Here is a 15,291-nt window from a genome sequence, read left to right as displayed (position 1 = left end):
TATAGTTAACTAAAAAGCTTTCAGTTGAAGAAGTTTCTCATAGATGGCGCCAGTAATGTTACATAATGATGGTTTTTAGTTGTTATGTTTTCACTGCTTTTACCGACTGAAGTTGGCAACATTCGTTAGTTTGTTGCCTGCGGGTGACAGCTCTCAAATGTGCCAAATTTTAACAACAAACTTGCAAAATCTTTTACTTAAACTAGCTATTTGGAAGCGTTTATGAACTTATTATAAATTTTGAATCTCAAACTCTCGGACAAGACTATGGCGACTGAAAATACATACATATTATATGATGCTAACAATGGGAAATCTCAACAGGTTAGTTACTTAAACAATAAAATGTGCTACAATGTGATTCCTGTCAAAAATGTTCCATACGTTACTCTGAATCGCTAATATTGACTACATTGAAGCTTAGGAAGTTTAACTATTCTTTTTCTCGACTGAACTCGATCTTTTTTAATAAAATAGATCTCTGATCAGATGAATATTTTTATGATTTATTGATTTTTTTTAGACCAGACGGACTTGGACAGTTTAAGGAGAATATGATTTTAGAATAAAATCAAATTCTTTTTGCCTTGATTTTATTTTTATTTGTTACGTTACAGATTATTTCGTGCTAAAATGTTTTATAAAATTAGTGATTATTTAATTACCTGCGATGTTTTTCAACCCTTCACTAAGTTCATGATCGTGAAAATTCGAAATTCAAAAATCGACCCATTCATATCACAATTCATAAGTGAAAAAGTAGTTTTCTTAAAAGTATCGGTTTTTTAAACGAATGATTACTTAATTGGTTTTATTAGTATAAACATAATGTTGACTGCATAAATTCTTTTTAAGCACCACTTTCTGTGTGCTTAATTTTATCCGTATCAAACTGATTGCCAAAAAGGCTCACGAAGCAGTCGCATTTGTACTCAAATAATTATACATTAACCAAAAAAAAAGGTGAAAATGCTGCTACCTGAATACTACATTTTGGTTATCTTCTTTGGAATTAAATTCAAATTTACAAATTGCATTGTATTGTTGTAAAATTGTTGAATCTAAATCACATTTTTCTTTTTTCATTTGAAAAAAAAATATTATAAATTATACTTAATCTGTATATATATTATTTCTGCTTAAATAAGCATTGCTCACCATCATTTGAAGCAAATATACATATTGTTTTCTGCAAATTTAATCTTGGTTGGAAAATGAATGTTTTTTTTTTTTTTTAATAGATCAAGTTATTGTTCTTGTAAAACCTATTCTTATATAAAACCTATTGTAGTTCTGTACCTGTTCTTGTAAAAAAAGTAAAATTAAAGTTCTCATATTACTTTCAAAAAGAAAATGTTCAAGGTTTCATTTTATGCATGAACCCCTGAACTACTACTTTCTTTCATTATTATTTTGAAAAACTAATTGTATCCTGATTTACAACAACAAAGAAGTTCTGCACATTCAATGAGTTAAATGCTAATCATGTTTACTCACTTTTATAAATTGTTTTTGGATTGCATCCAAATCATGGATATAAACATGAAATTACCGGTGATTTCTCAAATTTACAATAACTTGTAGCTGTACTGTAGTTGTGTAGAATTTTTTGTAACATCATACTTTCAGAAGTGGAATAAAATGTGACACGAAGAAGTTATTTTTTTTAATCTCTCTTCTGATAAAGTATGTATAAAAGGAATGGAAAATTAACATTATAAAAGTCTGAAATTGACAGGAATGGATAAATCATTAAATTTATTATAAGGTTTAACAAGAAAAATTGTTTATACCTAAAACAGTGATTAAAAGTTAGAATGTTTCTTCAATAAATACTAAAAGTATTTCGTAGAATTGTTTCAAATCCCCCTTTTTTTACTAATGATACCTATAACTTGTCAATTAGTATTTTTTTATGTTTTTTACCTTTTAAGATTTTTAGTGGAAAGAGAATTCATAAACAGCGGACAACCCCTTTACCCTCCTCCGTTTAACCAGGATGTCTATAATTAACCTCTTTACGTGCGAAATGCAAAATATACGTCAAAATACAAAATTTGATTAACTGTTTGAGCAATAGAATAAAAAAGGACTATACTTTACTAGTGGTATCATACTTTCTTCACAATAAATATGTGATACTGAAAGGGTTCTCGAATATGAATGGGGGAACAAATTGACTTGTATTCAGTTCAATCATAGAGATGACCATAGAAATTACTCTGAAAGATAAAGCTTCCTGTGACTTAAGGGTCATCAATTTATTCAAAGCAGTTAGCGTTATGGAGTCATTGGTTAGAGTCATGGTCAGAGATTTCCCAATCAACATAGATGAAATCTTGACAAAAAGTTAGGTCATTTCTACAAACAGCCCGCAAAATGTGAGGTAGTCTCATCAGTAGAAGAGATGCAATTTTTTGTTTGCAACTTTTTGTCATCATTCATATGCCTCACTGAATGTAGAGAAATGTTTGGCAAGAAGCTTTTTATCAAATAACGACACCATTGGACCTCCTCTCCGACTAGGTTCACAATGACAATGAATTCTACATTGATGACAATGTGACTCCTGTCATATCACATAACGAAAGAGCAATGATATCGTAAATGGCATTATGCCATGTGATGCAAGAAGCATTGGCTTCCTCCATTAATGTAATGCTATTTCTTAAAAAAAGATGAAATTATGTACAGGCTCGGATCCATAAATTTCGGGCCCCCTGCAACAAAATCTGTAGGGGTTCTCCACAAGGGTCAGCAGTGTATATTTGCAGTGTATATAGTTTTTTCAATCAATTTCTTGGGCCAATGGGTCCCTTTAGGTCGTCGCTACCCCTCCCCCCCCCACCCGTGGGTACACAGATCTAGGCCTGATTATGTAGTATGAAATGAAATGAAAGAAAGGGAGTTTAACTGAACCAAGCTTCAGGTGCATACTGGCCCATTGACCCGTGGACCAATGCGCCCCGCCTAAGCGCCCTCAAGCCTAAACACCTTTTTTTTTCTTCTTTTTTTGTGTGCAATTTCCTTGTGTGTGTGTTTTTTTTTTTTTTTTTTTTTTTTTTTTTTTTTTTGCACTCATAAACCTATGCGACTTTACTTTGCTTTCTTTTCTTTAAACTCGTAAACCTGTGTTGGCACACAGATTAGGTGTTTTTTTTTCTTTCTCTCGTTCTTTCTTTTTGTATCTTTTTTCTCTTTTGCACTTTTTTAAGTGCCTTTTTACCTCTTTAGTGAAACATACCTGATAATAATATTGCTTTTTATTTATTTTTCTGCCAGATGCAAACACTTTAATGCATACCACTTTCTGTTTATACATGTGCATTTGTTCGATTTGACATTTTATACTCTATACAATATTATGATGTGTGTGACTTTAAATTTACATTTTTCTTTTATTTTTAATTTTCTGGTGCTTTTAATTAGAAGTATAAAACTTCTATTTCATTTTTTTTAAAAAATGCTAAATGGCAGTAGATATTATGATACAGAAATTTTGTTGTGCCAGTTGTGATGCCTCTAGAACTTGAAGCTCTTCTATGAGCCACAGTTTGGCTTTATATAGAATGCCAACTCTGTTTATAGACCAGGCATGGATTCAGCCCCCCCCCCCCCCCCATTTCATTGAACAGCCATATATAGCTTAAAGCTGCATTTTTGTAACTTTTATTTAAAAAATTAGTTGAAGAGCCCCTATTTGTGATCGAATATTGCACTTTGACACCCCCCCCCCCCCTCTTCCGATAATGACCACCCAGAAGCTGGATCCGCCCCTAATATGTACAGGTATGCTGCAAGAGCTAAAGCTAGACTTTTCTCTTGTTTAGAAAGTGCACTTCGAGAAATATTGGAGTTTTATAACAGATTTGAATGCCAGCTGTTTGTGTAAAGAAAATGAAAACCTTTTTTTTTTTTTTTTACCGCTCAATCGAAGTTTACTCATCCTCTTTTGCCTACAAGTCACGTGGAGTCCGTATGTTCGAGAACCAACAGGTGAATAATGACATTATTAACTTTTCCATGAAACAGTTCGTGAAATCGTTCTTTTGAAAAGTGAGACAGAGAGATGAGATGAGAAAAAATATTATTGATCGTAAAGGCTCTGGAAATAATATCGAATGTGTGCAATTGGGAAAGTATTCGATTTTCCCATTCTAGATGATAATACAAGTTCGTAAACATCCAATATAGTAAAATCAATAATTGAACGCTGTAAACAGATTTACTCTTTTAGTCCAGTCATTTAAGCTTAAATTAGGTAAGAATCTCGGAATTCGAGATACCCAGCTGTAAGTCTGTAAATACTTGTATATTAACACCCTAAAAGTTGTCTCAAAACCTACATATGGTGGGGTGTACGCAACTGTTAAATTTCAGGGTCAAAGATCACAAAAATCTTTTTTTTTTTTTTTTTTTTTGCGCTTTTTTTGTAAATATCGCATTTCCTATGGGGTTTTTGCTATTGGTATTTCTTATCAATATTGTAGAATACAAAATTCTCTACAAATTTTGTTTAAAAAAATTTTTATACGGTGAACCGTTTTCGAGATAGAGGGCGGAGAGCGCGCGGTTACAGGATCACTTCAGGTCAACCGGTGCCTCCGGTCGAAAACGCGCCATATATAGTTGATGAACTATCGATAAATCAATGATTATAAATATTTGTCAATTTTTATTAACTATTATATTATATTTTATCATTTTTTTCCTAACCTATCCACTTTTTCTTCAGTATTAATTTACTTAACAACACTTACCTGCCCATGTAATTGCAGAATTGTTAATGAAAATATAGGAATTATACTTGAATTTTAACCTAATTAATATTGATAACTTCTTACATGATGAAAAAAAAACAAATAAATTATGAAATAATCTTTTTATTAAAAAATATCATTCAATACATTTATTTTTATTAAAAGTAAAAAAATGGAATAAAGGGTACAAAACTACAATTTATAATTTTAATCATCTTCTTCCTCTTCATCGTCGTCTTCCGGCTACTGGTAAATTTCAAACTGGTCTTCATTGTCGTCTTCAATCACATTTGTCTCAAATTCTTCCATGATTTCGGGGTCAAAGGTTCCATCTTCGTTAATGTCGCTCTGATATGGTAGAGCATTGAGACAAGCTTGCCCATTACATTGGCCACAAGCTAAAGAGCATTGCAAGCCCACCTTCCTGCATCCGCATCGCGAACCACAACCACTCTTGCAGTTGCAGAAAATTGTATTTAGCAAATCTTCTGGAGCAGGTGGTAAAATTGCAATGATAGGCTCCAGAAAATCGTTTCGCATCCAAATCATGCCCTAACCAAGTTTGAACTTGATAATATACACGTTTGAAATGTTGATGAGCAGCTGCACTTGTTGGTGGAATATTTGAAAGCTGCACAGGTTTATTAAGTTTTGTAGACTTGACGTAATGCATATAACGAAGATGATCGAGACTTTTCACAGATTTCGTAGCATTACAGACTGCCAATAAAGTTTGAGTTCCACTCTCTAATAATCTCGCGATGCGGATGCAGGAAAGCGGGCTTGCAATGCTCTTTAGCTTGTGGCCAATGTAATGGGCAAGCTTGTCTCAATGCTCTACCATATCAGAGCGACATTAACGAAGATGGAACCCCCGAAATCATGGAAGAACTTGAGACAAATGTGGTTGAAGACAATAATGAAGACCAATTTGAAACTTACCAGCAGCCGGAAGACGACGATGAAGAAGAAGAAGATGATTAAAATTATAAGTTGTAGTTTTTGTACCCTTTATTCCATTTTTTTACTTTTAATAAAAATAAATGTATTGAATGATATTTTTTAATAAAAAGATTAATTCATAATTTATTTGTTTTTTTTTTCACCATGTAAGAAGTTATTAATATTAATTAGGTTAAAATTCAAATATAATTCCTATATTTTCATTAACAATTCTGCAATTACATGGGCAGGTAAGTGTTGTTAAGTAAATTAATACTGAAGAAAAAGTGGATAGGTTAGGAAAAAAAAAGGTTAAATTTTAATATAATAGTTAATAAAAATTGACAAATATTTATAATCATTGATTTATCGATAGTTCATCAGCTATATATGGCGCGTTTTCGACCGGAGGCACCGGTTGACCTGAAGTGATCCTGTGACCGCGCGCTCTCAGCCCTCTATCTCGAAAACGGTTCACCGTATAAAATTTTTTTTAAACAAAATTTGTAGAGAATTTTGTATTCTACAATATTGATAAGAAATACCAATAGCTAAAAACCCATAGGAAATGAGATATTTACAAAAAAAAGCGCAAAAAAAGATTTTTGTGACCTTTGACCCTGAAATTTAACAGTTGCGTACACCCTACCATATGTAGGTTTTGAGACAACTTTTAGGGTGTCAATATACAAGTATTTACAGACTTACAGCTGGGTATCTCGAATTCCGAGGTGAATTTACTATGATGACTGGACTATTTGAGTAATTGGGCAATGGTAACAATAACTTTTGAGTCACAGTAACGAAAATAAAAGCAATAAGTTTAAGCTTTTGCAAAAAAAAAAAAAAAAAAAAAAGATTTAAAATCTGTCTATAGTACGATGATTGATAGAACTATAATTACTTAAGGAGAACTAAGTTTAAAAACATTTCTTACACAGGATTCTTTACTGATAATGTCAACTTAAATTTCGCAATCTACGATGCCAGAATAAAATCATGTTAAAAATTACTTAACCAGCTCTTCTGAAAACATCACTGTTGCCACACCTTACCTTTGCAATTGATGTATGCTGTTTATCAAGTAATGATGTATAAGTAAAGGGATAAAAGGTAGAAATGCTTGGACTTTTCAGTTGTAATAAAGGGGGAAGGGAAACCCGGTATAACAGTTACACAGTTTTCATCACTTTTCAGAAAAAATTTTATGTACAGAATCAAATAAATAAAGTTCATGGTTCAATCTTCTATATATATAAAAATGGATGTATGTTTGTGGGTGTGTGGGTATATGTGCAGGGGTCTGGCCAGAGGATATTTGGGTCCGTTAACGGACCCTTCACAAAAATCCGATCAACCCAAACGGACCTTTCACAAAATCCCGATCAAACAAAACGGACCTTTCACAAAATCCGGATCAAACAAAACGGACCCTTCACAAAATTCTGATAAACAAGATCGGATCTTTCACAAATTGTTTATTGAAAGAGCAAATCTGAAAGCAAAATAACGCATATTTCTGTGTATAAACCGATAATTTTTGGAACCTTTTTTAAAATCAAATTAGAGGGATCAGCTTATACAAAATCGGCTAATTTTGAAAAAAAAAAAAAAAAAAATCGGTACTCTTGCGAATAATTTTATCAAAAATATTTCTTTTACAAGCCGTTTTTATACTTTTGATGCCTTGATTTTGAGAATTGCAATCTCTTTGCATCCGCTATGGGAATCCGATTTCTCGAATTTTTGATGATTATTACGCTTTGTTAAGAGGTAAACAATTAAAATATCTTTTTATTTTTGTTAAAATCACGGAATTTACAAGTTTTAAACAAAATCCTGTGCTTTTTAAGAGTGTCTTGGGTCAAAAAGTTAAATGCTGACCCCCCCCCCCCCCTATTCTGAATTTTATTTTATTTATTTATTTTTTGTTACAATTATTTTAAATACTGCACAGAAATATTTCTAGTGTAATTTAACATAATGTAGAATGGTAGATAAATATTGATATTGAGAGAGCCCCCCGCAAAATATCAGAAAAACACCCCAGAATGATTTTCTCGACATGGAAGAGGAAAACACTCAACTTTAAGTTTAATTGATGCAGTTTGTGCCATCTCTAAATTCTAAAATTTCGTTAAAAAAAAAATTGCGAAATTATTTGATTTTTCACAAAATTAATTCATTTTTCACAAAATTATTTGATTTTTCACAAAAAACGGACCCTGCGAAAAATCCTGGACAGACCCTTGATGTGTATGTTCCTTATTCAAAGCCACAGTTTTCGTCGGATTTCTTCCAAATTTGGCACAGAGATAAATTGTTACTCAGGAATTCATATAGGCGGGTTTTTGGAATTTTAAAAAAGACATGAAGAGGTTCAAGTTTATATTTTTAATGATAAATTGTTCTTTTTGACACATTTTTTTTTTTTTTTTTGTATAGTTATGAATTTAGTCTAAATGAAAAGACCGTAAAAAACTGCCCTAGATGAAGTTTCTTCAAAGATTAACTACTATCGTTAAATTTAGGAAATTTGATTCCAAGCTAATAAAAATGATTCGCAACTTATAACCACCAGGAAATATTTTAAACACAATCAACACAAAAAGTATCATTTTAGCGACAAGCGAAACGCATGTTCGGTAAAAAGCCGTAAATATAAGAACTAATGCTGTACATCGTTGCGGAGCCCCAGGGATCCATTCATGCTACCCATGGTTCTACTTAATTTGAATGCTACCGTTAAATTGTAATTTTTAATATTGTTTAATTAAAAAATCCACAACAGTAAGGGTTGCGTGTAATTTTTTATCAGTGTTTTCCACGATATTAGCAGAGAAAGTACAAACATTAGTAAGGTATTAATATTACATTCAAGATTCACGTACTATCTTCGACTGTTTCAGCATTAGAATACTTTTATTGTATATTTCATTCATTTGATCCCTACCAAATCAATTTGCAATGTTTAAATTTTCTGTATACTATTCCTTGATTTACGTCGAATCTTTAAGTAATTCAGTTCAACTATAACCAACAACCTTATTCGGTTAAATAGCAGTCGCTCCAGGCTATCAAAGAACATGTATGTTTGTGGGTGTGTGGGAGTGTATGTTCCTTCTACAAATCCAATTTTCCTCGAATTTCTTCCAAATTTAGTACAAAGGTGAATTGTTGCTCAGGAGTTCATGTAGGTGGGTTTTTGAAATTTTAAAAACACCCAAAATGGTCTAAATTCATATTTTGAGTCATAAAATTGTTCTTTTCTACACTAACGAATTTGTGTATAGTTATTAATTTAGTCTTAATGAAAAGTCCGTAATAAACTGCCTCAGATGAAGTTTCTTCAAAGATTAACTACTATCGTTAAATTTAGGATCTTTGATTCCAAGCTAATAAAAATGATTTGCAGCTTACAACCACCAGGAAATATTTTAAATGCAACCATAACTAAAAGTATTCTCAACGTTGGCCGCTAATGCCGATTCGCGTCTACAGTAAAGCATGTTTGGCAAGAAAACCGAACGAAATCGAAATGCTGCTATTACGTGTTTTTTTTTTAATAGCATCTTGCAAAGCAGGAATGCATTGCAGACTTCGACGGTTCAACTTGCTTTGTATGCTTTCTTTTGGTATTTCCGTTGCAGTAATAGTAGAACGAAATTATAGATTAGTGTTTTCCACATAAACAGCCTAGAAAATATCAAAACCAGCTCTGTATCAATAATTCATTCATTATCCATGTACAACAATTTAATGTTGGATGGTCCTTAAAATCAATCTGCATATGTTCTTTATACTATTCCATTATTTACGTCGGATCTTTACTAATTCGGTTTAACTAAGTTTAATCGCTGAAGGCTAATAAAGAACAAGAGTAAAAAATGCTAATTTCGCAAGTAAATTGCAAAATAATCATATTTGTGCTTAGTAGTGTATCTGGAATTTATTTTTCAAGGGGGAGGGAGATGGTCATGACGTTTCTTACATACACATAAACTATCATACTAGGATTGCCAATATGTGCTAAAATTAAAGGTTGTGCACCTTTTTTACCCGCAAAACCACACGGAAATATAATTTGGCGGAATTCATACACTTTGGGAGGGTTGGAGTTTTAAGTTTGGAAAAAATGCAATTAAATATTAATTTATATTTAAACTGTTTTAAACTGCAAAAAATTGCTACGTTTTTTACGCAAACAAATTTCTTCATTTGAAGTTTTATATTAACTTAACGCTCGAGTAATAGTACATCTGATGAAGCATCTTCGCCAACTAGCAATAATTTTATATCTATAAGCAGGTATAATGCAAATTTTGAGACACAGAGATTACTATATAAAAGATTAATGAAATATTACTCCACAATAGGAAGTTTTTTTTTTCATCGTGAAATAAGTTGGAAAAAAGCTGCATTCCAAATTAAAAAGCTAAGTTCGATAACTGCTACTGTAAACAATCGAAAAATATTGGAAGTTTGTAGCTACCATTAAGCATTTCAACCGTCATTGAAGAAGTGCTGTGAGATATGAATGGAAAATTATCGCTATAATAGCTTAAACTCTCTTAAACAGTATAGGGATAAGGTGAAGCACTTTGTATCTCACGTGTAACCACATTGGACGATTTAGTGCTGTAAATGTACGTGAGATATAACTATTTCCGGTATAGATAACTTGATGTTACTTGCTCAAGGTTGGTTTCACTCACAAATGTAATTCTTCTTGCTGCTTGGAGGGGGACTAAGAACAATATTTAGGAGAAAGTTTTGAATTAAATTTATGGATTGGAAAAAATTTGAATCATTTAAGTTTAAAATTTTTAAACTACGTTTCGAAACGTGAAATACATTTCGTTTGCTTTTGAGTTGTGGATAAGGGGAACAAAATATGCAACAAGATTCTGTAAAATGTAAACAAAAGATTTGTCTATTATACATAACATAACACTCCAGGGTCCCCCGTGCCTACCACTATGTGTGGTTTAAACGGTTGGATGGGGCCCTGGAGACAGCTGTGTTAATCGGTGAGTTGATACATTGTATATGTCGTACATAATGCATGCAATACATGAAATCATATTCCGACAGACAGGAATTTTGCTTACACAATTCTAAACTCACATAAAGATTAATAATAAAAATAATAATAATAATAAAACATACACACACATATACAAACATACATATAGATATATATATATATATACACATTACACAGGGTACACAGCTATACACCATTGAATAGTGGTAGCAAATCAACAAAGTGACACAAACAGACAATACACTCAGCTACATTCACCAAAAACAAAGCCAACAATCATTAGATTGTACAATGTAATAGGAGACATGCAGAAGGACAGAATGTCTATAGAAGCAACCATTAGATACTAAAGCTGTGGGTAAATAAAAATGCATGGGTAAAAGAAATTAGATTGAGCTCTGGTACAGGTAACCCTCGGTTGATAAAGAATGGAAGATTGCGTTAAGACGCGCGGTGCTATGCCGCAGTTTAAGTGCCTGCTTCAGGCGTTGTTGATGGGATGTGCCCGGAGGACAGCGGAGATGGTGGGCTTCTGTTAGTGGGCAGCAGGGCCCGACTAACTAAAAGTGAGGCCCAAGGCCCACAATAATTTGGAGGCCCCCTGAAGGCTATTATTTTAAAAATGTGTGTATTTTTTGTATAGTTGTAATGCTATGCATAATTCTTTAAGTAATTTGGGGCCCCTTAGGAAGAGGGGGCCCCAGGCCCAGGCCTAGTAGGCCTGTGCGGTAATCAGGCCCTGGTGGGCAGTCAAAGATGTAATGGAGGCTGTCCCCTATTTCTCCGCAAGAGCAGAGAGGAGAGTCGATAATGTTAAATCTATTCAAATATGAAGGAAATGGGCCGTGACCTGTTGAGAAAATGGTGTGGCAACGGTGTGAGACGCGCGGGTAGAGCTTGATTGTTGGTAGCATATCGTGCAATCCTCTGCTCGTCTCCGCGTTGTCCCATCGGTATTGCCAATCCATACAAAGCTGAGTCGTTAATAGCCTCTTGAAGTGTGACGCGGGGTATGGGACACTCGCGTCTTCCTGAAGTCCGGTAGTGTCTGCCGCTAATTTGGCAAGACGATCAGCTTCGTCATTCCCTCTGTTGTTTGAATGGCCTTTTACCCAAAAGTTGTTAAAATTTTTAGTAGAGCTGAGTACCTGTTTTTGTATTGTTTGGACTAATTGATTTTTGCTAAAAGAATTTTTAAGGGCCAATAGAGATGATAGGCTGTCAGAGAAAATTTGGAACGGGTATTGAGGAAGGCTTTGCGTATAAGCAATTGCATTTTTGATGGCCAAAAGTTCTGCTTGGAAGACTGAGTTTCCCTCCCGAAGTCTCACCGAAGAGGAACTTGTAATTGTGTTACCCGAAAAGGAAACAAACGCGGAGCCCACACCAGTCATGGTTTTTGAACCATCTGTGTAAATTGTCTATTATACAAATGTAAATACAAACAAGACATTTATGTTTAAAAAAATTTCACAGCCTGCAAGTAATTAAAAAACAAAATCTAACACGGATACTGACCAAAATGCACACTCCTACTTTTTTCTCTATAACGCAATTTAATTGACGGTTTTTAAATAGTTCGTTTCCCACCCCTCACGACGATTGTATCCCTTTAAATTAAAATTTTGATACTCTCTAAGGAATACTCTGTCTAAAGCAACAAAATTAAATACGTGTTCTCTCTACCTGCATCTGTTCTCTCTACCTGCTTTCTTTTTCGGCAAATGCTTGATTTTATGTGTTATTTAAAGTATTTTGAAGATTTGAGCCTAGAAAGCGTTGTGAATGTATTTTTTTACGCTCATTTAGATAGAATTCATTCAATTGATTATATAAAAGGTATGTTGCGTTAAAAAGCACCCGGGCAACACCGGGCAGTAAGCTAGTAGCAATATAATGATTGAACTAAAAACTTGGCATATGAAAAATACATATTTTAATTTTGTTAATGAAGTTCATCATTGAATGACGTGTATGTATAACTTTATTTTTACTTTTGCTGTGCAATTGGGGTTAAAAGTTTTGCAATATGATGTAGGACATTTTAAAAATGTCATACCGAAATAAATGGAATTATGAATCCCCAAATCAGTAAACACACTGTTAGGTTTTTTAATTCGAGCAAATAGGATCGCCGAAGAAAGAATATTTGAAAATTAGGTCTGAAACTAGATGCAATAGTATTTAGAGCTGCAGCGGGCTGAATATGGTGGTACATTTCCATGCTCTTGCTGGTCGTCAGCTTTTCTCTTCATGCGTGTTTCTCACGTGTACTCATTATGAGTAATCTTATTTCAATCACATCCCAACTTCCTTGTTCAGAACCAGTCATTATGTGTCAAACGGATTACACAACCTACTCATTAATATAACATTCAAGTTGTTTTCAAAGTGGTTTTTGTGTACGTCTGAATTTACAAGGGAGCTTAGCTTTAATTGTTGTTTGAAGCTGAAATTTTAATTTTGGGGCAGTTTTATCTTATGGTATATTTTATCTCTGCGAGGTGCAATTCAAAAATAGTCACTTAGGCTAGCAGCAGCCAAAGTGATGCTGGCTGCAAAATTTTCTTCAAATGTCCTTTCTCGAGTCCGATTCATGTTTTTTTTTTTCTTTCTTTCCTTCTCGTTGGTACATAGACCTTAAAATTGTCTCTTCAAGGTCGTTGTATTATTGGGTCATTCCACTTGTGTGGGAAAGTTGGACCAAACTGTTACTTCTCTTTACACTTATGTTTCCGTGAAAGTCCGAAATTGAAAAATGACCTTCACCGGTGATTCTCCAGAAATACTCGGTCTTTTACCAGTACCTTTGTTATGTGAATGTTGATGTTCACTTGCTGATGTCGATACGCGTTTTAAAAGTATTTTATTTTAGGCTAAAAGTTAAAATCTTCCCCTCTTATTGAAAATACTTGAATCAATTTTTGTTTAAAGAGGGTAAATCAACACTGTTTGTAAGTTGACTTACGCCCTTTTAACAAAAACTGATTCACTTGTGTGTTTCGTTTAGCATCACCCCCCCCCCCCCCAATCTCTTTTTTAACCGTCTCGTGCAAGACTCACTTTTGACATCGATTTCAGTCTTCCCAATTCTAGCAAAAATCCTCAAAACCTATTGTTGCAAGTTTTTAAATACATAATTTGCTTTCCTGCTATTTCTTTTTACAGAGTTTGTTTCCAGAAGAAACAAATAGCTAAGCAATCCAATGCAAATCAGACAATTGTGTCTTGCATATGACAGCCCATGATGATTTCATTTTAAAAGTAATACTATTGTTAAAAAAAGTTTTTTGCAAGTTAGAAATCACTCATACAGGTGTGATTTCATGGACTTCAGTCTCGACAGTCTGGCTTTGTGGCATTGGCCGTAAACCCCTACGGTGGGAGGTTCGTAGTGTCTAGAAGCCCGGATCTGCTTAGCCGCAGTGCAGGGGGCCAAGCGACCCAAGAAATTGGCAGAAAAAAAAGAAAAAAAATAGCAAAGACTTATTAATGTTGTAAATATACACTGCTGGACTCTGGGAAGGGGCCCTACAGGTTTCGTTGCCTAAAATTTATAGATCCGAGCCTGGTATTATTATTATTATTACTACTTTCAATTTTTACTGGCTTTCCTTACATTTTTTTAAAACTGACGACCAATTGATTCGATCGCATATATGACTCGACTTACTAATAAAAATAACTGCCATTGGCAACCAGCTGGCTAGATTATTTAAAAAACTATGTTATAGCTAACTGCGCCGTTTAGTTGGTTTTCTTATTTTCATAACTTTCTTTAATTAATAGCACCAGCATCGGCCAACGAACACTTTTGTTGCTTAATATTTTCTCAGTTTGAGTCTAAAGTTATTACTTTCAAATAAAAATAATCATATTTTTGCTTCGGTCTCAGTTAGAAAATATCAAAAGAAATCAATTCCTAAAAATTAAAAGCAAAATCACCTATTTAAATATGAAGTGGAATATAAAAATAACATTATTTAAATATATTTAAATAAAAACTCGGTTTTAGTAAGATTTCAGAAAAATAAAATGTTGTGAAAAATATAAATATAAACTTAAACTAGTGCACACATTTCTTCAATGAGAAATTCCTGCTTGTAAAAAAACTAATGTGACGAAGGAAAAACAGAATAACATTGAAGTTGATTAACCCTTAAAAGTATACAATTCTGAGAATCATAGGTTCTTGAGTTCGCGTACCATCCAACTAAGCAATGGTTAATGAAGTACCGGATCTAAGAAAGAAGGGGGGGCATTCCGGGGCCCGTATCCCTTGTTGTAACTTCTGAGGGGATGGAAAACTCAAACGTGGCTCCAAATAATCCAAAAGGTGTCGTACCCCTTAACCAGATTAAAGATAACTCAAAAAAGTTCCGTTTTATTTCTTTAAATTCTAAAAATTCTCAGGTGGATCCAATATGTTCCTATTTATTAGGGTGGGACAAGTTATGGGTAGTGAGGAATAGGTGCCATTGGTGGTACTAAATTCCATAAAAATGTGAAGTACGTGGTGTAATTCCTTCCTTTGCTGCAAAT

General features: G+C 33.5%; 1 protein-coding gene across 1 annotated transcript in view; it reads left to right on the top strand.

The window, feature by feature from the left end:
* The first annotated feature begins 206 nt into the window (after positions 1 to 206).
* Positions 207 to 15,291, top strand: part of LOC129231660 (putative sodium-coupled neutral amino acid transporter 11) — an 89,096-nt gene continuing 74,011 nt past the window's right edge. The window contains exon 1 of the mRNA XM_054866023.1: positions 207 to 324. Within this exon, the coding sequence (XP_054721998.1) occupies positions 268 to 324 (57 nt within the window). The 5' untranslated portion in view covers positions 207 to 267. The remainder of the gene's footprint in view (positions 325 to 15,291) is intronic.

Source organism: Uloborus diversus, chromosome 10 (genome assembly GCF_026930045.1).
Source record: "Uloborus diversus isolate 005 chromosome 10, Udiv.v.3.1, whole genome shotgun sequence".
Lineage (NCBI taxonomy): Eukaryota > Metazoa > Arthropoda > Arachnida > Araneae > Uloboridae > Uloborus > Uloborus diversus.
Note: the sequence above shows the minus strand (reverse complement) of the source record. Positions and strands in the feature narration are given on the sequence as shown.